The 24,095-nt window shown below is 46.7% G+C and overlaps 1 protein-coding gene across 1 annotated transcript in view; it reads left to right on the forward strand.

The window, feature by feature from the left end:
- Positions 1 to 219: 219 nt before the first annotated feature.
- The window catches only part of PHAX (phosphorylated adaptor for RNA export), a 34,941-nt gene continuing 11,065 nt past the window's right edge, over positions 220 to 24,095 (forward strand). The window contains exons 1-2 of the mRNA XM_040415975.1: positions 220 to 453; positions 14,691 to 15,259. Coding sequence (XP_040271909.1) covers positions 337 to 453; positions 14,691 to 15,259 — 686 coding nt within the window. The 5' untranslated portion in view covers positions 220 to 336. The remainder of the gene's footprint in view (positions 454 to 14,690; positions 15,260 to 24,095) is intronic.

Genomic DNA, 24,095 nt, shown 5'->3' on the forward strand with positions numbered 1-24,095 from the left:
TTTTTGCAGACAGCAAAACACATACAGTTGTGGGAATGCAGCCTTATCAGTGGGTGGAGCATATTAGCCATGTCCAGGCACTTTTGTATTATATTCTATCACAGCTGGTAAGTTAAACCTTGTAACTAGTTATTTTTGAGGGGGAACTCTCTCAAGGAACCACAGCCACAGAAATCCTGCCATAAACCTTCATACAACGGCCCCTCCCCGGAGCAGACATGGCGGATCAGTGCGCTCCAGTTTCCCGCCATTCTCTCTGCCGGAAGTAACGTCCGGTCCCCGCTATCAGTTGCCGCCTCCTTGCTGTTTGACGTGATTCCGCCTCAGCCTAGTGTTATGGCGCTGGAAAGCAGCCGGGGAACCATGGAGGGTGCAGACCTGGAAGACGGGGAGCTCAGCGGCTCTGACACTGACATGAAGGTGTCACGGCCGGCAGACAGAGCTCCGGTGCAGGTAACCTTGCATAGTACTGTCCAGCGGCTTATGGCGCACCACTGTCCCTGCGTGTAGCACTGCTATAGGGCGAGGACTGAAGTGGCCCATAGCAACCAATCAGATTACAGCTGTCAGTGTATTCGCACTGGTGTCATGAAACCAGTGATCTGATTGGTTGCTGTGCGCTAGGACTGCTTTAGGTCCTTGAGTGTAGAGGATGATGAGACTCGTAGTGGCCCCTGTGCTCTTATTTCTTCACATTACACTTGTATCTTCTGTTTCATACACATGACTGGTACTGTGCAGAGCCTCTGACATATCACAGCCTTCCATCAGTGAAACTTCCACACATGATGTACCTTTGATGAAGGGCTCAAATATCAGGTGAACCGCGCCATAGTTCTACTGATGTAATAAAAGAACCAGTACTTGGGGCATGTTCACATCTGCCTTGGAGGCTTCAGAAAAAGCAGAGAAAAGCGTCCTGCGTGCGTGACTTTAAACAATTTTTTGCAGGAAAAAAATAAATAATGAGATCCTTTTGGGCATTTATGTGCTGAATCTGGCACTTCTCTTATTTCCGTTCTGCTCCTGTAACAGTGCTGACGTGCACCCATTTATCCTCCTGCGTTTCAGCTCCTTTACTTGTCTGAGCAGTGCCGTGGGCCAGTCACCAGCCTTAGGGCTCTTTCACACCTGCGTTGTTGTCTTCCGGCATAGAGTTCCGTCGTCGGGGCTCTATGCCGGAAGAATCCTGATCAGTTTTATCCTAATGCATTCTGAATGGAGAGAAATCCGTTCAGGATGCATCAGGATGTCTTCAGTTCCGGAACGGAACGTTTTTTGGCCGGAGAAAATACCGCAGCATGCTGCGCTTTTTGCTCCGGCCAAAAATCCGGAACACTTGCCGCAAGGCCGGATCCGGAATTAATGCCCATTGAAAGGCATTGATCCGGATCCGGCCTTAAGCTAAACGTCGTTTCGGCGCATTGCCGCATCCGACATTTAGCTTTTTCAGAGTGGTTACCATGGCTGCCGGGACGCTAAAGTCCTGGCAGCCATGGTAAAGTGTAGTGGGGAGCGGGGAGCAGTGTACTTACCGTCCGTGCGGCTCCCCGGGCGCTCCAGAGTGACGTCAGGGCGCCCCAAGCGCATGGATCATGTGATCACATGGATCACGTCATCCATGCGCATGGGGCGCTCTGACGTCACTCTGGAGCGCCCGGGGAGCCGCACGGACTGTAAGTATACCGCTCCCCCGCTCCCCACTACTACTATGGCAACCAGGACTTTAATAGCGTCCTGGGTGCCATAGTAACACTGAACGCATTTGGAAGACGGTTCCGTCTTCAAATGCTTTCAGTACACTTGCGTTTTTCCGGATCCGGAGTGTAATTCCGGCAAGTGGAGTACACGCCGGATCCGGACAACGCAAGTGTGAAAGAGGCCTAAGTGGTCTCATGCTGTATACCACCGAGGCCATGGGCTCCAGTGGTCATTTTGTGTCCAGCCACGTCCCCTAATAAAAAGGTGAGGCCTCGTTCACATCTGTTAGGCTACTTTCACACTTGCGGCAGAGAGATCCGGCAAGCAGTTCCGTCGCCGGAACTGCCTGCCGGATCAGGCAAAATGTATGCTAACTGATGGCATTAGTAAGACTGATCAGGATCCTGATCAGTCGAAAAAATGCATTGAAATGCCGGATCCGTCTTTCCGGTGTCATCCGGCAAAAACGGATCCGGCATTTATTTTTTCACCTTTTTTTCAGTCTGCGCATGCGCATACCGGAAGGACGGATCCGGCATTCCGGTATTCTGAATGCCGGATCCGGCACTAATACATTCCTATGGGAAAAAATGCCTGATCCGGCATTCAGGCAAGTCTTCAGTTTTTTTAGCCGGAGATAAAACCGTAGCATGCTACGGTTTTCTCTTTTGCCTGATCAGTCAAAACGACTGAACTGAAGACATCCTGATGCAAACTGAACGGATTACTCTCCATTCAGAATGCATAGGGACATACCTGAACAGTTCTTTTCCGGTATAGAGCCCCTGTGACGGAACTCTATGCCGGAAAAGAACAACGCAAGTGTGAAAGTAGCCTTAGGAGGTTCGGCAGGCTTTTCCAGCAAAGATTAAATAAATAATAGGAATAGCTCACTGCTATACGATTAGGGCCAGGTGCTCAAGTCCAGAAAACTGTATCACCCATACAGGAAAAATATTGGAAATAAATAGATGGACTGGACTGGCACTCTGTATGTATGGTGTAATAAGAGTAAAATATAATAAAATACTATTAAATATAAATGAATAATGTATAAATACGATGAATATAATATGAAGTAATCACACAATTTAATAACAATAAAATATAAAATGTATCACTGCAATAGTGGACACTGCACAATAATATAAAACACTACAAATGACAATCAATTATGATGAATTGATACCAAAAAAAAGAGTCCTTCATGAGAATCCTTGGATGAAGGTAAAATAGAAATAGTGGGTGTAATGTCCTTCTTCTCAAAAACTGCTTGTATGCAGTGTGTGATTTTAGTCCACGGTTTGAAAAAAAGGGTATCTAAATGGCTTTTTAAATTTGGTCCAAAATATGCTAGATGAAATGCTATATATTCTCCAATAGCAGTATTATAGCCTAGACCTAGGTGATTTTCAAAGGTACCGCATACCCAATTGAAGACAATTTCGTCTTATATCTGAGAACGCCAAAGTAGCGAGGTGTGTGGCGTACTAATTGCTGATAGATAAAGTGCTGTATGCTCTCAGGTAACGATAGTCTTACCTTGACCCAGATAATGTTCAAATCATATACCGGATTATAGACGATTTCGTCCTATATCAAAGGACGCCGAGGTAGCGAGGTCTGTGACGGGTGACCGGACTGTTCGTGTCTCAAGCTGTCGGCGTCTCACGTGACCTATGACGTACCTTTGCTCCGGGATTGTGTCAGATTATCGCGAGAGGTGAACTCGGCGATTTCTGTATAGCAAAGTCTTTCTTGGAGCGCTCCAAATTTTGCAGAAAAGTTCACAGACTTGATATCATCTGTGAAAAGGCCTTAGACAGAGTGGGGAGCTATCAGCTGGTTACGCCAAACGCGTTTCGGGGACCTCTTCCCCTTCTTCAGTGGCAGCTGATCTCCCAATTTTAGATTGGCTTTTTATAGGTCCATCAGAGAAAACCAAAAAGTGGTCTGGATTCAAGATTCCGCAAAAAAATCCAGTTCTTAATGAAAAGTTTTGTATGCGGTATTTGTGCGTTATTTAGCTGCTATTGCGTTTTTTCAAAATATCATGTGCAGTGTTTAATCTAATCTATATGGAAAGAAAATTAGAATTGCAGCTACACTTATTGATAAAATACAAACTAAAAACAATGTATTTATACAATAAAACAACATATAAAATATATTGATAAACGGAACATATTATAGATACATTCATTTCACATAAGATATATCATAACGACCAACAACTATTAAAATGTTATATAAAATTACAAAATGTTGCATGATCATAAAAATATTGTATCGTAGAATGTTGTATGAGGGGGGCGCGATAGTGATTCTGAATACCCAAGATTATAATAGAGAATGTTTAAGACATCTATCTGATGTCGATACTTATAAGTTACTTAAAGAGGACCTTTCACCGATTCTTACCCTATGAACTAACTATACAGACATGTGGAGTGGCACCCGGGGATCTCACTGCACTTACTATTATCCCCGGGCGCCGCTCCGTTCTCCCGCTATGCCCTCCGGTATCTCTGCTCACTAAGTTATAGTAGGCGGAGATTCCAGTCCCTAAGTTATGGTAGGCGGAGTCTGCTCTAGCGCTGGCCAATCGCAGCGCAGAGCTCACAGCCTGGGAGGTTATTTTCTCCCAGGCTGTGAGCTCTGCAGTGCGATTGGCCAGCGCTAGAGCAGACTCCACCTACCATAACTTAGGGAACGGAGATACCGGAGGACATAGCAGGAGAACGGAGCGGCGCCCGGGGATAATAGTAAGTGCAGTGAGATCCCCGGGCGCCGCTCCACATGTCTGTATAGTTAGTTCATAGGGTAAGAATCGGTGAAAGGTCCTCTTTAAAGGAGATCCTACTACCTCTTTTAAACAAAAATTATTAGAATATAGCACAAAAGGATTACATTCAGAAATTTTAAATAAGACTGAATTTAATTTCATTATGGGAACACCAGGTAAACTTCCGGTACTATATTGTCTACCAAAAGTTCATAAGAACGCCACTTGTCCGCCAGGTCGTCCGATAATATCTGGCATTGGATCTTTAACCGCGAACTTGTCAAAATACATAGACTCGTGGTTACAACCGTTAGTCAAAAAAACAAAATCGTACTTGAAAGACACCACAGAAACTATTGAAATATTGGAGAAATTAAAAGTTGAAGATGACTGGATTCTAGCTACCCTAGATATAAAATCATTATACACAGTAATTAACCATGATCAAGGCATTCATGCCCTGAAAGTCCAACTAGAAAAAGAAAATTTTAAACAAGAACAATTAGATTTTATCACAGAAGGAGTTAGACACATATTAGAACATAATTATTTCTTTTTTGAAAATAATTATTACCTACAGATCACGGGGACCGCCATGGGCACCAGGTTTGCCCCCAGTTATGCAAATTTATTTTTGGCATATTGGGAAAGTTTATTCATTGATCCTAATTTAGGGGGCAACCTGGTGCTCTGGCGTAGATATATTGATGATGTCATCCTGATCTGGAAAGGGAATGAAACCAGTTTACTTTCCTTCATTTTGGAACTCAATAATAATATTTATAATTTAAACTTTACAGCAAATATAAATCAATCAGTAACTGAATTCCTAGACCTGAATATAACCAAAAAAGAGGATAAATATATATGCTGTACTTTTCAGAAAACAACTGCGAAAAACGGCTATATATTGTATTCAAGCTGCCATTTGCCGCAATGGCTGATAAATGTTCCCTTTGGACAATTTCGTCGTTTAAAAAGAAATTGTACTGAGGAGTTACAATACCAAAAAGAAGCTGAACTATTGAAAGACAAATTCATAGAGAAAAAATATCCTATAGACATCTTAGAAACAGCATCTCAAAAGGTAGATAAAATATCGAGAGAAACCTTTTTTATAAAAGATCCCGAAAAATTGGAGGAGGGTACAAATAATACAAAAAATGGTAAACGAACGGATTTTAGGATTGTATTACCCTTTTCCCCTCACCCATGACGGCACCCCATGCGACCAGGGACCTCCCATCCGGGACAGGAAACCTGAGAAGATAAAAGGTTCACACCCCCACCAAGCACCAGTTCAGGTTTCCTGTCCTCCGGATGGGAAGTCTCTGGGAAGCTCATGTTGGTTCACGTTGGTTCTTACCTACAGCCGGGGGGAGGCCCAGGTTCTTATCCGGTGGGTGGCCTCCCCCAGGTGGCGTCAAGCTCTCCGGGGCTGCTGCCTACAGTCTGGGCTTCTTCCCCCACATTCCGGCGCTGGCCTGAGGAAGCCGCCGTGGCCGTGTTCAGGCGGCTTCTCTCCTTGCTCCCGGGTTGCCTGTCTTCCTGTCGGCGTCGGAAGGGGCGTCTGCGCATGCGCACGCCCCGCCGGGGGGGGGGGGGGGGCTTAACCCGGAAGTCGGGTTGAACGCCGATGTGTGCCCTGGCGCGTCCTTTAAAATATAAATGGGGCAGAGGGGGGGAACCCAGCCGGCTGATGTGGCACACAGTGTGGTGCTGAAGAGGCTCTTTGCGGTCAGCAAGATGTCGGAGCCTACAGACGGACGCGCCGAACCCCTGGAACCCTCAAGGCCCGCGAGTCCGGTACCAGTCCTGAGGAGTGGGGGCTAAAGAAGGCTGGTGAGATGTATCCTTCTTTATTAATGGGGTGTTATCTGCTTGATTTGTGTAGGTGGCAAAGCCCCCCAAAAAAGCGGCCTCAAAGACGAAGCATAAGGAGTGTGCAGGATGTAAGACCCCCCTAGCTTCCTCCTATTCTAAGCCGTTATGCACCCCATGTATTGATAAATTGGTGGCAGAGGAGTCACGGAGTCTTTCCAGGAATATGCGATCTTTAATAAGATCTGAAGTGAAAGCATCCCTTAAATCCTTAACTACGAATCGCCCGCAGTCTCCGGGAAGATCTCCGGATATGAGGGGTTCGGATATAGACCGCTCTGACGCGGAGGAAAGAGAAGCAGGCCAGTTACTCTCTGATGATAATACTTCATCAGCAGAAGAAGAAACAGGGGGATCCCTTTTCTCGCCTGAAGATACCCAAAACCTCCTTAAAGCGGTCAGAGCGACGATGCAATTAGAAGAGGTGATTTTTTAGCCGATGCCTCCACAGATATAGTTAGGTTTTCAGCCAGATCTTCCGCCTTATCCAATGCAGCTAGAAGAGCTATTTGGCTGAAGTCCTGGAAGGCGGATCAGGGTTCTAAGGCTAGGTTATGCGCTATCCCCTGTGAGGGTGACAGGCTCTTTGGGTCTTCCCTTGATGATATACTTGAAAAAGCCTCAGATAAGAAGAAGGGTTTTCCAGCTCCTCAACGCCCCCCCTTTTTTCGTAGATACCAAGGCAAAAGGCAAAGGGGTAGGCAGTATGATAAAAGGGAAAAGGATAGATTTCCTAAGAAATCCGGAGGTTTCCTTTTTAAACCCCAAGATCAAAGGCCCAAAGATAAGCAATGACGCCGAATCCCAGGTAGGGGGAAGGTTATCACTCTTTCTCCCAGCCTGGAAAAACATAACCAAGAACGGCTGGACCCTGGGGGGAATTGGAGAAGGGTTCCGGCTGGAGCTTGTGACCCGTCCCCGGGACTCGTTCAGGCTAACAGATTACCCCAAGGATCTAGTCAAGAGACAGGCCTTAGAGTCAGAAGTCCTGCTACTTCTGCGGAAAGGGGTGGTTGTCCCGGTTCCGCAGGCAGAGAGGGGCAAGGGTTTTTACTCTCCTCTTTTTTTAGTAAAAAAACCCAATGGATCCTTTGGGTAATCCTGAACCTGAAGAAATTAAACAAATTCCTCAGCTACAAAAGATTCCGCATGGAGACCATAAGGACGGCCATAGATCTACTATCAAAGAATTGCTGGATGGCGACTCTGGACTTAGAGGACGCGTACTACCACGTGCCAATACATGCGTCCTCCCAAAAATATTTAAGGACAGCAGTCTGGGTTCAGGGAGAATGTCTACACCTGCAATACAGAGCCCTCCCCTTTGGGGTTTCTCAAGCCCCCAGAATCTTCACGAAGGTGATTGCGGAAGTAGCCTCCTTCCTAAGATTGTCAGGGATTCCGTTGCTACCATACTTGGACGACTTCCTGTTTATTTCCCAGACCAAAGAGGGCTTGATTCAAAACATCGAGGGTTCCTGCGCCCTGTTAAAGAGCCTGGGCTGGAAAATAAATTGGAAGAAGTCTTGCCTAACTCCATCCCAGAGTTGTGTATTTTTAGGCATCCTTTTAGACTCCCGAGTAGAAAAGTCCTTCCTCCCGTCCGCCAAAATATTCTCCATCAGAGAGCATGTTTTGGATCTTTTCAGATCCTACCTCTGCTCGTTCAGGAGGGCAATGGCAGTGCTGGGCCACCTGACAGCAACCTTTCCAGCGGTCCTATATGCACAGGCTCATACAAGGAAGCTACAGTCATGCATCCTGCGCCAATGGGACGGCTGCAAGCAGTCGTTGGACCGGCTTTTCCACTTGTCCGCAGAGGCGAGAATGTCTCTTCTTTGGTGGACTGTGACAGAGAATCTCTCAGCAGGAGTACCATGGGTCTTTCGGGATCCCATTGTAATAACAACGGACGCCAGCCCGTGGGGTTGGGGGGCCCACTCGGAGAACAAGGGTTGGCAAGGGAGGTGGGATTTAAACACCAGGAAAGCCACCTCGAACCTCAAAGAACTGAAAGCAGTAGAGATGGCCTTAAAAGCAATAGCTCCAGACATATCCTTCAGAAACATAGTTCTATACTCAGACAACTTGACTACAGTGGCATACATCAACCATCAAGGCGGAACAAGAGTACCTTCTCTGGCAATACTCTGTCACCAGATCTTTCAGCTGGCGGAGCAGAGACATCTATCTCTGTCGGCAGTCCACATAAAGGGGAAAGAAAACATAGTAGCCGATTTTCTGAGTCGCACCCAGCTAAAGCAGGGGGACTGGTGCCTAAACTCAGAAGTCTTCTGCCAGTTAACACAGAAGTTCGGCCTCCCTACGATCGACTTATTTGCCTCCAGAAAGAACAGGAAAGTGGAAAGGTTCTTCTCCATAAATCGTCTGGACGATCCAACAGCTTTAGACGGTTTAGCACAGGACTGGACTCAGGAGGAGGGTTATGCCTTCCCTCCATTTTCCCTAATTCCGCAGGTCCTGAAAAAAGTCCAGAGGGAGAGAGCAACGATTACCCTAGTGGCCCCAGTGTGGCCGAAAAGGTCCTGGTACTCCTGCCTCCTAGACCTAGCAATAGCCCCCCCTTGGATTCTCCCCCCTCGGGAGGATCTATTATATCAAGGCCCGATCCTGCATCCCAGTCCAGGGATTCTGCATCTGGCAGCATGGAGGCTGAGAGGGAGATTTGGTTAGGTCGGGGTCTGTCCCAATCTGTAGTTTCCACCATTTTGGGAAGTAGGAAGGACACCACGGCCAGAAAATATAATAAGATCTGGGAAGTCTTTTCCTCCTTTTTAGGGATCAGTCCTGACCCCTTTTCTCCTCCAGATGTCTCTAGGGTTCTAGATTTTTTACAAGCTGGCTTGGATAAGGGGCTTAGGGCTTCCACCCTAAGAGTACATGTGGCAGCCTTGAGTTACTTCTTCGATTCCCAGCTGGCCCTGCATCCTTGGGTTAAAAGGTTTCTGTCGGCAGCCTCCAGGATCCGCCCTTCGATAAGACCCTTGTCCCCTCCTTGGGACCTAAACACGGTCTTGACGGCCCTGTCACAGAAACCTTTTGAGCCCCTGTCAGATTTGCCATTGAATATGCTCTCATTTAAGATGTCCTTTTTACTGGCCATTACTTCAGCTAGGAGGATCTCAGAGATTCAGGCTTTCTCGGCCTTTCCTCCTTATACCCAGGTCCTGGATGACAAAGTTATCATTAGGCCTCTCCCGTCCTTCCAGCCAAAGGTGGTTTCGGACTTCCATAGAAGTCAGGATGTTGTCCTTCCATCTTTTTGCCCTAATCCCTCTAATAGTTTAGAAAGGGAGTATCATTGCCTAGATGTCAAAAGATGTCTGCTTGCTTATTTAGAGTCTACCTCGGCCTGGAGGTTGGATGAAAACCTCCTTATTCAGTTTTGGGGTAGAAATAAGGGGCGGAAAGTGTCCACGGCGGTTATTGCCAGATGGGTTAAAAGGGCCATTTCCGAGGCCTATTCAGCGCAGGGTCTCTCTCCCCCTTCAGGGTTTGGAGCCCACTCCACTCGAGCGGTAGCTACGTCCTGGGCCGAGAAGGCGGATGCCTCCCTGGCCCAAATTTATAGAGCAGCAACTTGGAGCTCCCAACATACCTTTTTAAAACATTACAGGCTCCATCTTCATGCGGATTCCGCCTTTGGTAGGAAGGTGCTTCAGGCGGTTGTCCCCCCCTAATTTCTCATTAATAGTCTATCTCGCATGGGGTGCCGTCATGGGTGAGGGGAAAACAACATTGCTTACCGGTAATTGTTTTTCTCGATACCCATGACGGCACCCCCGAAATTTTCCCTTCCCTATAATAGAAGTATATTTAAAAAAAAAACTAAAAAGCCTTTAGTTGTCCTTTATTAGATTATATGCGGAGTAGCCCGCTACTTCCTTATTGGTTTCTGAGAGTTCTCTCTCAAGTATTGAAGAGATATAATGTACCGTATTGGATCTCTCTCTCTCTATTTTTCTTACGTGTATTCACCTCCGGAGTACTGTTTATTACTATCACTGGTGCTTGGTGGGGGTGTGAACCTTTTATCTTCTCAGGTTTCCTGTCCCGGATGGGAGGTCCCTGGTCGCATGGGGTGCCGTCATGGGTATCGAGAAAAACAATTACCGGTAAGCAATGTTGTTTTCTACTCAATACAAAAATATTGAACGGATAATTAACAAATACTGGCACTTATTAACACAAGATAAAATAATCGGTCCACTATTACCGACAAAGGCACTTATTACTTATACACGGGCACAAAATTTAGGTCTTAAAATTGCACCTTCAATAAAACATAATCCTAAAAAACCTTCGTTAAGTGGAAATTGGATGAGCCTCAAGGGATTTTATAGATGTGGTAAATGCCAAGGATGCAAAGTAACAAAATTTCCTAAAAAAACGACTGAAATTAAGTCATCACAAAATAATTTCTCTATGACCATAAAAAAAATTTTAAGCTGTAATTCCTCTAGTGTAATATATTTAATCCAATGTCCTTGTGGAAAACAGTACATTGGAAGGACAAAACGATGTTTAAAAACAAGAATAAGTGAACATTTACGCAATATTAGGAATGGTCATTTGAAACACTCCTTATCAAAACACTTCAAAGAGGTCCATAATAAAGACCCCAAAGGTATGTCTTTCATGGCATTACAAAAAATTGACACACATTGGCGAGGTGGCAAACATGTAGAGAAGATGTCCAGGGCCGAGTCACGATTTGATTTTTGATTTTGGGAGTTTGATCCCGATGGGCCTAAATGCCGATTTAGAAATTTTTGGATTTTTATAGATATGGGCTGCATGTCCATTTTCCGATGGAGAACCTCAGGTTTGCTGTTCATCAGCACTGGGTCTCTCCCTTGGAGACGGACATGCATCCCTTTAACATCATACAACATTCTACGATACAATATTTTTATGATCATGCAACATTTTGTAATTTTATATAACATTTTAATAGTTGTTGGTCGTTATGATATATCTTATGTGAAATGAATGTATCTATAATATGTTCCGTTTATCAATATATTTTATATGTTGTTTTATTGTATAAATACATTGTTTTTAGTTTGTATTTTATCAATAAGTGTAGCTGCAATTCTAATTTTCTTTCCATATAGATTAGATTAAACACTGCACATGATATTTTGAAAAAACGCAATAGCAGCTAAATAACGCACAAATACCGCATACAAAACTTTTCATTAAGAACTGGATTTTTTTGCGGAATCTTGAATCCAGACCACTTTTTGGTTTTCTCTGATGGACCTATAAAAAGCCAATCTAAAATTGGGAGATCAGCTGCCACTGAAGAAGGGGAAGAGGTCCCCGAAACGCGTTTGGCGTAACCAGCTGATAGCTCCCCACTCTGTCTAAGGCCTTTTCACAGATGATATCAAGTCTGTGAACTTTTCTGCAAAATTTGGAGCGCTCCAAGAAAGACTTTGCTATACAGAAATCGCAGAGTTCACCTCTCGCGATAATCTGACACAATCCCGGAGCAAAGGTACGTCATAGGTCACGTGAGACGCCGACAGCTTGAGACACGAACAGTCCGGTCACCCGTCACAGACCTCGCTACCTCGGCGTCCTTTGATATAGGACGAAATCGTCTATAATCCGGTATATGATTTGAACATTATCTGGGTCAAGGTAAGACTATCGTTACCTGAGAGCATACAGCACTTTATCTATCAGCAATTAGTACGCCACACACCTCGCTACTTTGGCGTTCTCAGATATAAGACGAAATTGTCTTCAATTGGGTATGCGGTACCTTTGAAAATCACCTAGGTCTAGGCTATAATACTGCTATTGGAGAATATATAGCATTTCATCTAGCATATTTTGGACCAAATTTAAAAAGCCATTTAGATACCCTTTTTTTCAAACCGTGGACTAAAATCACACACTGCATACAAGCAGTTTTTGAGAAGAAGGACATTACACCCACTATTTCTATTTTACCTTCATCCAAGGATTCTCATGAAGGACTCTTTTTTTTGGTATCAATTCATCATAATTGATTGTCATTTGTAGTGTTTTATATTATTGTGCAGTGTCCACTATTGCAGTGATACATTTTATATTTTATTGTTATTAAATTGTGTGATTACTTCATATTATATTCATCGTATTTATACATTATTCATTTATATTTAATAGTATTTTATTATATTTTCCAGCAAAGAGCTGCCTGCTGCATCCCCATTGACTGCAATGAGGTTGATTTCCGGCATAAATGCTGGCATTCGTCCTGACAAAGACCAATGCAATGTTTTTTTGTCCACCAACAGCTGGATCTCTGAAACGTAGATGTGAACACGGCCTAAGTAAGGCTACTTTCACACTGGCGTTTTGGTTTCCATTTGTGAGATCCGTTCAGGGCTCTCACAAGCGGTCCAAAATGGATCAGTTTTGCCCTAATGCGTTCTGAATGGAAAATGATCCGCTCATAATGCATCACTTTGCCTCCTTTCCACTTCCATTCTGCTCTGGAGGTGGACACCAAAACGCTGCTTGGAGCGTTTTGGTGTCCGTCTGACGATGCAGAGGCAAACGCATCCGTCCGGGCACCCAATGTAAGTCAATGGGGACGGATCCGTTTTCACTGACACAATATGGCAAAATGGATCCGCCCCCCATTGACATTGAGTGGTGTTCAAGACGGATCCGTTTTGGCTATGTTAAAGATAATACAAACAGATCCGTTCTGAACGGATGCGTTTCTGCAGATCCATGACGGATCCGCACCAAACGCGAGTGTGAAAGTAGCCTAATGCTGCTTTTCTCCATCACTGTTCCTCCCTTGGGCATTTTTTGCCCAACTCAGAAAACCCTTTAGGCCTCTGTCACATGAACGATGCAATCAGTGAAACTCGCACCATTTTGCAAGGAAGTTCAGTTCGGGTGCAATGCGTTTTGATGGATTTTTCACGTGCGAACCGCGGATCCGCCCAAAAAACAGAAGCCACCTGCGTGCCTTCCGCAATGGGCGGTCCATTGTAGAAATGCCTATTCTTGTCCGCAAAACAGACAAGACTAGGGCCTGCTATATATATTTTTTATTTTTTTTTGCGGGGCCACAGAACAGAGCAAAGGATGCGGACAGCACACAGAGTGCTGTCCGCATCTTTTGCGGCCCCATTGAAGTGAATGGGCCCGGACCCGAGCTGCAAAAACCGCGGCTTGCATGCGGACCCAAAAAACGGACGTGTGCTTGAGGCCTTAGACTAAGGGCTCTTTCACATGAGCGGATGCCGTGTGGATAATCCGCTGCATGAAAGATTGCCAAGCCGTGCTCCGGACAGCAGAGACACGCAGCGATAACATGATTGATGATGCTCCGTGCCTCTCTGTGATCTTTTTACTACAAAATCATGCTGACATCTTTATCTCACTGTGATTTTGTAGTAAAAAGATCACAGAGAGGCACGGAGCATTATCAATCATGTTATCGCTGCGTGTCTCTGCTGTCCGGAGCACGGCTTTCATGCAGCGGATTATCCACATGGCATCTGCTCCTGTGAAAGAGCCCTAAGGGTCCATTCACACATCCGCATGAATGGGTCCGCATCCATTCCGCAATTTTGTGGAACGCGTGCAGACCCATTAATTTCAATGGGGCTGCAAAAGATGCGGACAGCATCCGTTCCGCGGCCCTGCAAAACAGAGAGAGCATGTTTTATTTTTGTCTGCAGCCATGGACAAGAATAGGCATTTGTATCATGCACATAACCGCTGTCCGTGTTTTGCGGATCCGCAAAACACTTGCAGACGTGTGAATGGACCCTTAATGTGGCTGTCCAAGATAATGTAAATCTTGTCCGTGCTCCCGAGTGGTGTACAAAAAAATAATTGTCTACTTGCCTCTCTGTGATCCAGTGCTGGTTTACGGACAGCAGCGGTGACCTGCATGTGACTATAGCAGCCAATCACTGTCCTCGGCGGTGTGCGTCCGAGGACAGTGGTTGGCTGCAGTGGTCGCGGCCGTCACTGCTGCTGTCCGTAAACAGACCCTGGAGATAAACCGTACCGCTTGTGCTGGAGAAAGAGGTGCGTATGTAATCTTTTTATTTCTTATAGCAGTCGGGCATTCTCTTGGAGAACCCCTTTAAAGGTGCAACAATTTTATCAAACATTGATCAGTTTGACACAAATTATGGACTTTAAAAATCCCCCTCATGATAAATCTCCCCTTCCCCCCCCATAGTCATTTAGTATATCATTTCATAATTCTTCCTAGGATATAACTTCCAAATTCCATTTTTATAGTTTGATAACTAAGTATTTTTTGTTTTTACAGAAATTTAATGTTGTCAACCATGATAAAGGCTACAGGAGTGACCCGTCGCTTCCAGCCAGCGTGCCCTATAGGAATTTCGAGAACGTTGACTCTAGTGATGATAGTGCAAGTGACTCTGATGAGGATGATGGTTCTCCATGGAAACGGAAACGGCAGAAGACCTCCAACCCTCCCGCTAATGTTTCCAGACCGACCCAGTTTGTGTTCCCTAATCAGAAGAAGCCAGCGAAGAATAACATCTGGGGGGCAGTGCTCCAGGAGCAATCTCAAGAGGCAGTAGCCAATGATCTGGGGATCATGGATATGGATGGCCTCATCGATATGAGCAGGCAGTCCGAAACGTATAATTATGTTCTGGCCAAAAAAATCATGGCAAAGGCGGGCAATGAGGAAAAGTTGGGCTTGGACAAAGAACTCGAAGATTATATGAACGAAGATAGGGAGCACTTGAAGAGGAAGCGACCCATGAAGGAGAGATTAGGTGAAAAGGTAGACATGGACTACAAGGGTCGATATGAAATAACTGAGGCCGATCCACAAGACAAAGTTACTGATGAAATTGCATACAGGTGAGTTCTCCAGACCGTACGATATGTGTCCTGAACCCTCTGCATGTCTGCTGTGTATTCACACAATGTCCGCTAGAAAAACTGACAACGGAAAGGATGATATAAACTTAGTGTTACATGGTATGTTCTCATCTAATAGTGGTTCCACCGTTTTTTATTTTTTTTAATTTATTTTTTACATGCGGTTTTTCTGCATGGATCTCGTGCAGAAAAACCACAACGTCAGTGATTGTGGGCCAAAATCAGGATTGGAGCCTCCACAGACATAATGTATTTTAAGGAAAAGATCCGCACCTGGTTTTGGCTCAAAATCACTGATGGAAATCACTGACCAAACACTGACGTGTGAATGAGGCATAATACAGTACCAGTAAAGGGATTGAGATTAGACAAATCTCTTGTACACTTTTTAAAATCCGCAGCATGTCAATTGTTTGTGCCATTCGGCTCCTTCTGTACAGTGGTTTTCCACGTCATCTTCAATGGGTTTGTTAACCTAAACAGAAAATCGGCACCAAAAAATTTATAAAAACCACACCAAATCCGCTCTGGTTGAGGTTTTTGAAGCAGATCTGTGCCAAAAATCCACAGAAAACACAAAAAAAAACACAAATTGACTTTTTCAGCTTCCTATTCATTTCAATGGGAGATTCAGCGCCGATTCTGCCCCAAGATAGGACATTCTGCTTCTTTTTTCCATGTGGAAAAAAAAGCAAGTGCTGCTTGGCATCGAAATGAATAGGAGGCAGAAACACTCCAAAATCGGTGCCAAATTGTCACTTAGGGCTAGTTCACACAGCAGATTTCGCAAATGCAGAAACCGTTTTTCTGCCAAAGTTTTTGGGCAGTGCAGAACTTTACTGAAGTATGTACCCCGGGACGAAGGCACGCTGAAACGCACGTCAGGGTATCGCCATCCCTGACCACACGTACTCCATGGGTGAGTTCCAAACGCCTTCACTTTTTCTTCGATGCTGGTATATAAGTATTTGAGTTACGATTTACATGTAGCGGTCTCGTTATGGTGCCAGTATCAGTCAGTATTATATTTCCCCATGTGTTCTGTCTAGGTCCTAGATGGTGTTATTTTTGCCACCTCTCCTTATACCATGTGATTTTTTTTTTTTATGATCTATATATCATAATAAACATTTACTTATTGGGTACTTTGTGGGCTCTATTTTCTATGTAGGTTTTCTAAGGTAGGTACACAGTACCAATGTTGGGGCTGTACTTTTTAGGTCAGTCACCCCCTACCGTAGCTGGTGTAGGACAAGTTCTTAGGGTATTTTCTCGTGCATGGCATTGGGTATATGCCCAGCTGCCCCTAGGAGGCTGACACTAGAAACAAAAAAGTGTTGGCTCCACCCAGATGGGCTATACCACTCTGGCCTTTTTTCCGCTCCCCTCCGTGGGGGGTGCCCTGGGGAGGCGCTTGTTTTCTCACCAATCCTCTGTCAGCGCGGGCTTCTGCCACTCTCCTGCACCCGGTCGCCATCTTGCTGCTCCTCTCCTGCGCTGCGGCTTCTTCCTCTGGGACACAGCACCTTTGGGTCTGGTAGGCAGCCCTCCAGCTGATTTATTTTTTTATTTTTTTTCCTTGCAGGCTCCATCCTAGCCCACATGTCTTCCTCTGGTCGGGACCCCACTCCCCCTGCCGGGATTTCTACTCATTATGCATGTTCTCTGTGTAATAAGAAGTTTCCATGCGGCCAGTCTAACTCTCTCTGCGCACAGTGCCTCGACCCCAGGCTGTCCCTGCGGTCCCCTCCGGGTCGGTTCTTCCGGAATGGGCTGCTACCTTGTCCCAAGCCATAGGGAACCTTGCCAGCCTCTACCAATCCCTGGCGCAGTCTCTGGACAGTTTGCCTGCTCAGATTGCGGCAGCCTCAAGCAGGGACTCTCCCGCTGGGGACGTCCGTTCTCGCTCTGGCACTCGGTCCCATAAGCGACATCGTAGGGTCTCGGCCGGGTCCCACTCTTCCTCAGCTTCCTCGGATCATTCCCCGGATAAGTCTGAGACGGACAAGGTTTCCTCTTCAGCCGTTTCCGCCGCTCCTGGGGACTCCTCTGCTTCTGATTCTGAATCGGAGCGGTGCTCGGCGATGTCTGCGGCCATACAGGATCTCATTAAAGCCGTCCGGGACGTGCTCCATGTGCAGGACGATCCTTCTTCCTCCTCCCAGGAGTCGGTGTCCTTCCGCCGTTCCAGACGTTCCGCTGTGGTTTTCCCTAATCACGCTGATCTTGACGCACTTCTGGCTAAGGAGTGGCGTCACCCTGATCAGCGCCTTCACCTTACCAAGGCCTCGGATGTCCCTTTTCCCCAGTCGTCTCCATGACACCAAGTCCTGAGATTGACTTCCTTCTGATTGGACAGGAAAAACACAGAGAGGTTAAAACCCCCACCCCCTCCTCACATCACCAGTGTTTTTCCTGTCCCATCAGGATAGGAAGCAGGAGAGGTGCACGGAGCTCGTTTGGGCTCACCTGGAGTTATTTTTTTCATCTGGGCCGAGGTCGGATCTGCAGTGCAGCTCTCCCTCCTCCGTTTGGTTAGGCCTGGGCTCGGGCACATAGGTAGTGCCCCTGCGAAGATTCCCTCTGCGGCGGTCCCGGAGGGCTTGATGCAGAGGGAAGGAGGAACACGGCGGATCGGCACTGTGATGTGTCCCTTCCGGCCGGCAGGCGGATGACGTCAGACGCCGGGGGCGGAGCTAAGCGCGCTGACGTCATCAACATGCGCCACAGGTCCTGCAGCATGAGAAGCACATGGAGACACTATAAAAACGCTCAGGACCTGTGTAACGGCGCCCTGCATAGCGCGGCTCACATATTTTGGTGAAGCATCTCTGAAGCGGTCGGGAGTCAAGATGAGCACCCCCCTCACGCCGGGCTCTGGAACCGAGCCTGCATCAAACCCTGGGACAGTGAGTAACCTGTTCTCAGGTACATGCCTTGTATGGTGGGTTCAGTCTGCTCATCCTTTCCTCCCTTACCATTTCAGGGAGAAAAGGATTCGGCTTCTGCAGCCAAAAAAACTAGAAAATGTGGTATTTGCTGCAAAAGATTGTCTAACACTGGATCCAAGCCCCTGTGTAAAGAATGTACTGCCAGTGTCATCAAGTCTGAGTCTTCTAGTCTAATTGAAGACATTAGAAAAGTGGTAAAAGAAGAGGTTCAGCTAGCCTTAACTACCAGAGAACCTACTCCTCCCAAAGTTCCCCCCACTCAGGACGCCCGTAGTGTTAAATCACTTATCCTGGATTCCGACTCTGAGGGGCTGGCGGTCTCAGACTCCGAATCTGTCCAAAAAACACCCGGCATCTTCAGATGAAGAGGGCGAATATAAGCGCTTCCTGTTCAATCCTGAAGATATTGATGAACTTATCAGGGCCATCAGGGCCACCATTCAGATGGAGATGCCTAAAACCCCTAGGTCTACCCAGCAAGAAATTTTTGGGGGTCTAGGTGAAAGGAAGAAGGCCGTTTTTCCAGTCCCTGATAGTGTCCAAAAATTAATTAGGTCTGAATGGGAAAAACCGGATAAAGGATCCTTTATCCCAAGAGGAATTAAGAGGCGCTACCCCTTTAGCCAAGAGGACTGTACGGATTGGGAGACCATTCCCAAAGTAGACGCGCCAGTGGCCAAGGTAGCAAAACATACGGCCCTACCGTTTGAAGACTCAGCACAATTGAAAGATCCTCTAGACAGGAAAGCGGAGAGTCTCTTGCGAAAGACCTGGGAGACTACGGCGGCCCTTCTCAAACCGGGCGTTGCCTCCACATGTGTGGCCAGAACACTGAACCTTTGGCTAGACCAGCTAGAGATACATCTGGTCAATAAGACACCACGGGATCAAATTCTAGAGAGCTTGCCTCTATTAAAGATGGCAACCTCCTTTCTAGCAGACGCGGCTGCTGAATCAGTTAAACTGTCCGCCCGTACAGCTGTTCTCTCAAATACAGCGAGAAGGGCACTATGGCTTAAAGCGTGGTCAGGAGATATCACATCTAAAAATAAATTAATCGCACTCCCCTTCCACGGTCAGTACGTTTTCGGAGAAGATCTAGATAAAATCCTAGACAACGCGACAAATAAAAAAAGAGGGTTTCCAGAGGAAAGATATAAACAAAAAAGGCAGCCCTTTCGTGACCGATTTTTTTCAACCCGAAAATAAAAAAGATAAAGGGAAGACTGGGAGGTGGAGCTATGCGAAGGGAGGCAGGGGGAGAAGCTTCCTCTTCAACCCAAATCGGGCCGAAGCCTCCTCATCCAACAACAAACAATGACGCCATACCAGTGGGGGGAAGACTCAGCTCCTTTCTAAGATCTTGGGAGCATGTAACAAACAGCCGGTGGATCTTAAGTATTATACAAGAGGGTTATCTGATAGATCTTCTCTCTTCCCCTCCACAGAAATATGTGATCACTACCCTTCCCCCATCTCAAACTGCGACCTTAAAAAAACGACATAAAAAACCTATTAACATTGGACGCCATAGAGCCCGTCCCGAAAAATCAGACAGGACTGGGATTCTATTCCCGCCTCTTCATTATAAAGAAACCAAACGGGAAATCCAGGGTAATTATAAATCTGAAACATCTAAACAAATATGTAAGATATCAAAAATTCAAAATGGAGACCCTGAAGTCAGCAGTGAAACTCTTAAAAAAGGATGCAGTGATGGCCACAATAGATTTAAGCGACGCCTATTATCACGTCCCAATTCACAGGTCATCAAGGGAATTCCTAAGGTTCGCAATAGAATTGGAGGGAAACATTCAGCATTTCCAGTTCAGGTGTCTCCCCTTCAGGATCTCTTCTGCCCCAAGGGTTTTTACCAAAATAATGGCGGAAGCCTTGACAACCTTGAGAGAAAAGGCAATTTGTGTGATCCCCTATCTGGACGACCTACTGGTAGTGGCGGACAACATAGAGACCATGGGAATCCATCTCGGGTTAGTCCTGGATCATCTACAGAGCCTAGGTTGGCTCATCAATTGGAAAAAATCGGATTTAATCCCATCCAAACGGAAAGTTTTTCTGGGCATTACTCTAGACACAGTCTCCCAAAGATCCTTTCTACCACCTCAAAAGATAGTAAAACTTCAGACAGCTTTGAGGAAGTTCAAGAAGGAGAAATTCTGTTCAATAAGACAGGCCATGAAGGTACTAGGGAGTCTGTCCGCTTGCATTCCAGCAGTTGCCTGGGCACAGTTCCATCTAAGACCACTCCAGAAATTCATCTTAGACAAATGGAACAGATCGCAATTAACCCTAGAGAGGAAAATATTCTTAGATGCAGAGACCAAAAAATCACTAACTTGGTGGCTCAGCAATTCGAACCTAGAAAACGGGATTTTCTGGGCACAAGATCTCCCTCTAGTCATCACAACAGATGCCAGCCTCCACGGGTGGGGAGCGGTCGTCCAGGGGAACTCCTACCAGGGAACATGGGGGAATTACGTGAGCCAGCAATCCTCAAATTTCAAGGAGCTGAGGGCAGTGTGGGAAGCACTGAAACACACAAGTCAGCTGGCAAAGGGTCGTCACGTCCTAGTCTACTCGGACAACGCTACAGCCGTGGCCTTTATCCAACACCAGGGGGGCACAAGGCATCGCCCGCTACAGAACCTGGCAAACAAAATCTTTTCCTGGGCAGAAGGCAACATTCAATCTCTTTCAGCGGTTCATTTGAAGGGAGTTTTAAACATTCAGGCCGATTACCTAAGCCGGCACAGACTAGACCCAGGGGAATGGATGTTGGCTCCAGAAGCCTTCCATTTAATCACAAAGAAATGGGGCAGGCCGACGATAGACCTGTTTGCATCCAGGAGAAATCATCAGCTAAACCAGTTCTTCTCCCTCAACCCCAGGGATCATCCTCGGGCAGTAGACGCCCTCAACCAGAGTTGGACAACAAACTTAGTCTACGCCTTCCCCCCATTTCCGCTTATCCCCAGAGTGTTACAGAAGTTCCTAAAAGAAAAGTGTACACTAATCCTGATAACCCCCTTCTGGCCCAAGAGAAGTTGGTTCTCCCTCTTGAAAGCCCTCAGCGTGGAAGCTCCTCTCCTTCTACCTCAGAGGCCGGACCTTCTAAGTCAGGGGCCCATTTCTCACCCAGACCTGAAAATACTAAAGTTAACAGCCTGGATTCTGAAGAATCCAACTTATTAAACTTTGGTCTATCAAAAAAAGTAGTGAACACCTTACTCCTTAGCAGGAAACAGAGTACCAACGACAAGTACCAAAAAATATGGAAGAAATTTGCTGATTGGTCTGGGACCTCCTTCAACCAGTTTAGAGCCAACATCTCACTAATCCTGGATTTTCTTCAAGAAGGGCTAGATTTAGGTCTATCCCCCAATACCCTTAGGGTCCAGGTATCGGCTTTAGGAGCACTATATAATACCAAGCTAACGGAACATCCCTGGATATCCAGATTCCTTAAGGCGGCAGATAGGATCAGACCTACAATTAGAAACATGGTGCCACCATGGAACCTTAATACGGTACTAGGGGGTCTAACCTCCGATCCATTCGAACCTCTGGACTCTATCCACATCAGATGGCTTACCATTAAAACGATTTTTCTGGTGGCAATAACCTCAGCCAGAAGGGTCTGTGAGCTGCAGGCCTTGTCCATCCAAGAACCATTCCTTGCAATATTTGAGGACAAATTAATTTTCAAATTAGATCCGACTTTCCTCCCCAAGGTAGTCTCGACCTTCCATAGGTCTCAGGACATTGTTCTCCCCTCGTTCTGTGACGATCCGAAAAACGATCAAGAAATCACTTACCACACATTAGATGTCCGGAGAGCGGTCTTAAAGTACCTGGAAGCTACCAGCCTTTGGAGAAAAGACAAAAATCTGTTTGTCCAATTTTCAGGTCCTAACAAAGGGAAGAAAGCGGCAAAAAGTTCCATCTCCAGATGGATTAAGATGGCAATCTCCGAAGCATATAAAGCTCAGGGAAAAGACGTCCCTGCTTCCCTAAAAGCACATTCTACGAGAGGCATGGCTGCCTCCTGGGCGGAAAAAGCCTCAGCCTCCTTACAACAGATTTGCAGGGCAGCAACATGGAAAAGAGTTCATACTTTCACTAAGCACTACAGACTAGATGTAGCTGCTAATGACGACCTAAGATTTGGACGTAAGGTCCTGTCGGCAGTTGTCCCCCCCTAATTGTATCTTTGATATTGTCTCAGGACTTGGTGTCATGGAGACGACTGGGGAAAAGAGTATTACACTCACCGGTAATCCGGTTTCCTGGAAGTCTCCATGACACCACATATATCCCACCCTTTTTTTCTGCTATTAGCTATTATCCTTTCATCCTGGGGTTCTTCGTTAAAATACACTGGTGATGTGAGGAGGGGGTGGGGGTTTTAACCTCTCTGTGTTTTTCCTGTCCAATCAGAAGGAAGTCAATCTCAGGACTTGGTGTCATGGAGACTTCCAGGAAACCGGATTACCGGTGAGTGTAATACTCTTATCCCTTTTCTGAGGAATCTGTCAACCTCTGGATGGTTCCTCCTCAGGTAGTACGCCTGGCGAAGGCCACTACCCTTCCCCTGGCTGATGCGGCTTCCTTGTTGGATCCCGCTGACAAACAGGTCAACTCCTTGGCCAAGTCCGTTTTTGTAGCAGCGGGTGCCGCCATCCGTCCTGCTTTCGCCGCTTCTTGGGTGGCCAAGGCCTGCGCGATCTGGGCCAAACAGCTCATCCGAGCCTTACATCCAGACTCGGTCCAAGGGGAACTGGCAGTGCTTGCCTCTCAGATCTACCAGGCGTCCAAGTTTCTTTGTGATGCCTCTATGGAATCGGCTCACCGCTCCAGCCAAGCGGCCGCTAACTCTGTGGCCATACGCCGCACCATCTGGCTTCGTTCTTGGGCAGCGGATTCCGCCTCCAAGAAGGCTCTAATTTCCCTTCCTCGGTGGGAAGCGTTTGGAGGAGCTCATCTCTGAGGCCACTGGCGGTAAGAGTTCCCTTCTCCCCCAGAACCAGCCTCGCCGCCGTCACTTTCCTGGGTCGTCCTCTCGGCGCAGACTTTTTGTTCCTTTCGGGCCCCTTCCGCCCTACAAGACAAGAAGTCCACTAGGCCTTCCTTTAAGGCCAAGCCCAAACCTGCTCGCCCCTAGTCCACTAAGCCACCTTCCGCATGACTCGGTCAAGGTGGGGGGGGGGGGGGCTTGCTCGCCTTTCATGATATCTGGCAAGCAAGTGTGGAGGACGCTTGGGTTCTGGAGGTAGTCTCCTCCGGATACAAGATTGAATTTTCCGGTCTTCCGTCGGGACTGTTCTTCCTGACGTCACCCCCCACCAGGGCAGACGAGTTTTTTTTCGGGCCATTCGTTCCCTTTTGCTCTCTCGGGGTCATCGTTCCGGTTCCGAAATCAGAACGCTTTCAGGGGTTCTACTCAAACCTGTTTACGGTTCCCAAGAAAGACGGTTCGCTCCGCCCAATCCTGGACCTGAAGGCGCTCAATCACTTCGTCCGTGTCCGTCATTTTCGCATGGAGTCCCACCGGTCGGTGATCGCCTCCTTGGAGGCAGACGAGTTCCTGTCGTCCATAGACATTCAGGACGCTTAGCTCCATGTCCCCATTGCCCTCTCCCATCAAAGGTTCCTTCGGTTCGCGGTGGGTTCTCTTCATTTTCAGTTCGTCGCCCTGCCCTTCGGCCTGGCCTCTGCCCCGAGGGTTTTCACAAAGGTGCTAGCGCCTTTTGTGGCACTTCTCCGTGCCAGGGGGGTTGCATTGGTGCCTTACCTGGACGACCTTCTGATCCGGCCTCCGTCCTTGGAGGACAACCTGTCCAGCC

The sequence above is a fragment of the Bufo bufo genome, chromosome 2 (genome assembly GCF_905171765.1).
Source record: "Bufo bufo chromosome 2, aBufBuf1.1, whole genome shotgun sequence".
NCBI lineage: Eukaryota > Metazoa > Chordata > Amphibia > Anura > Bufonidae > Bufo > Bufo bufo.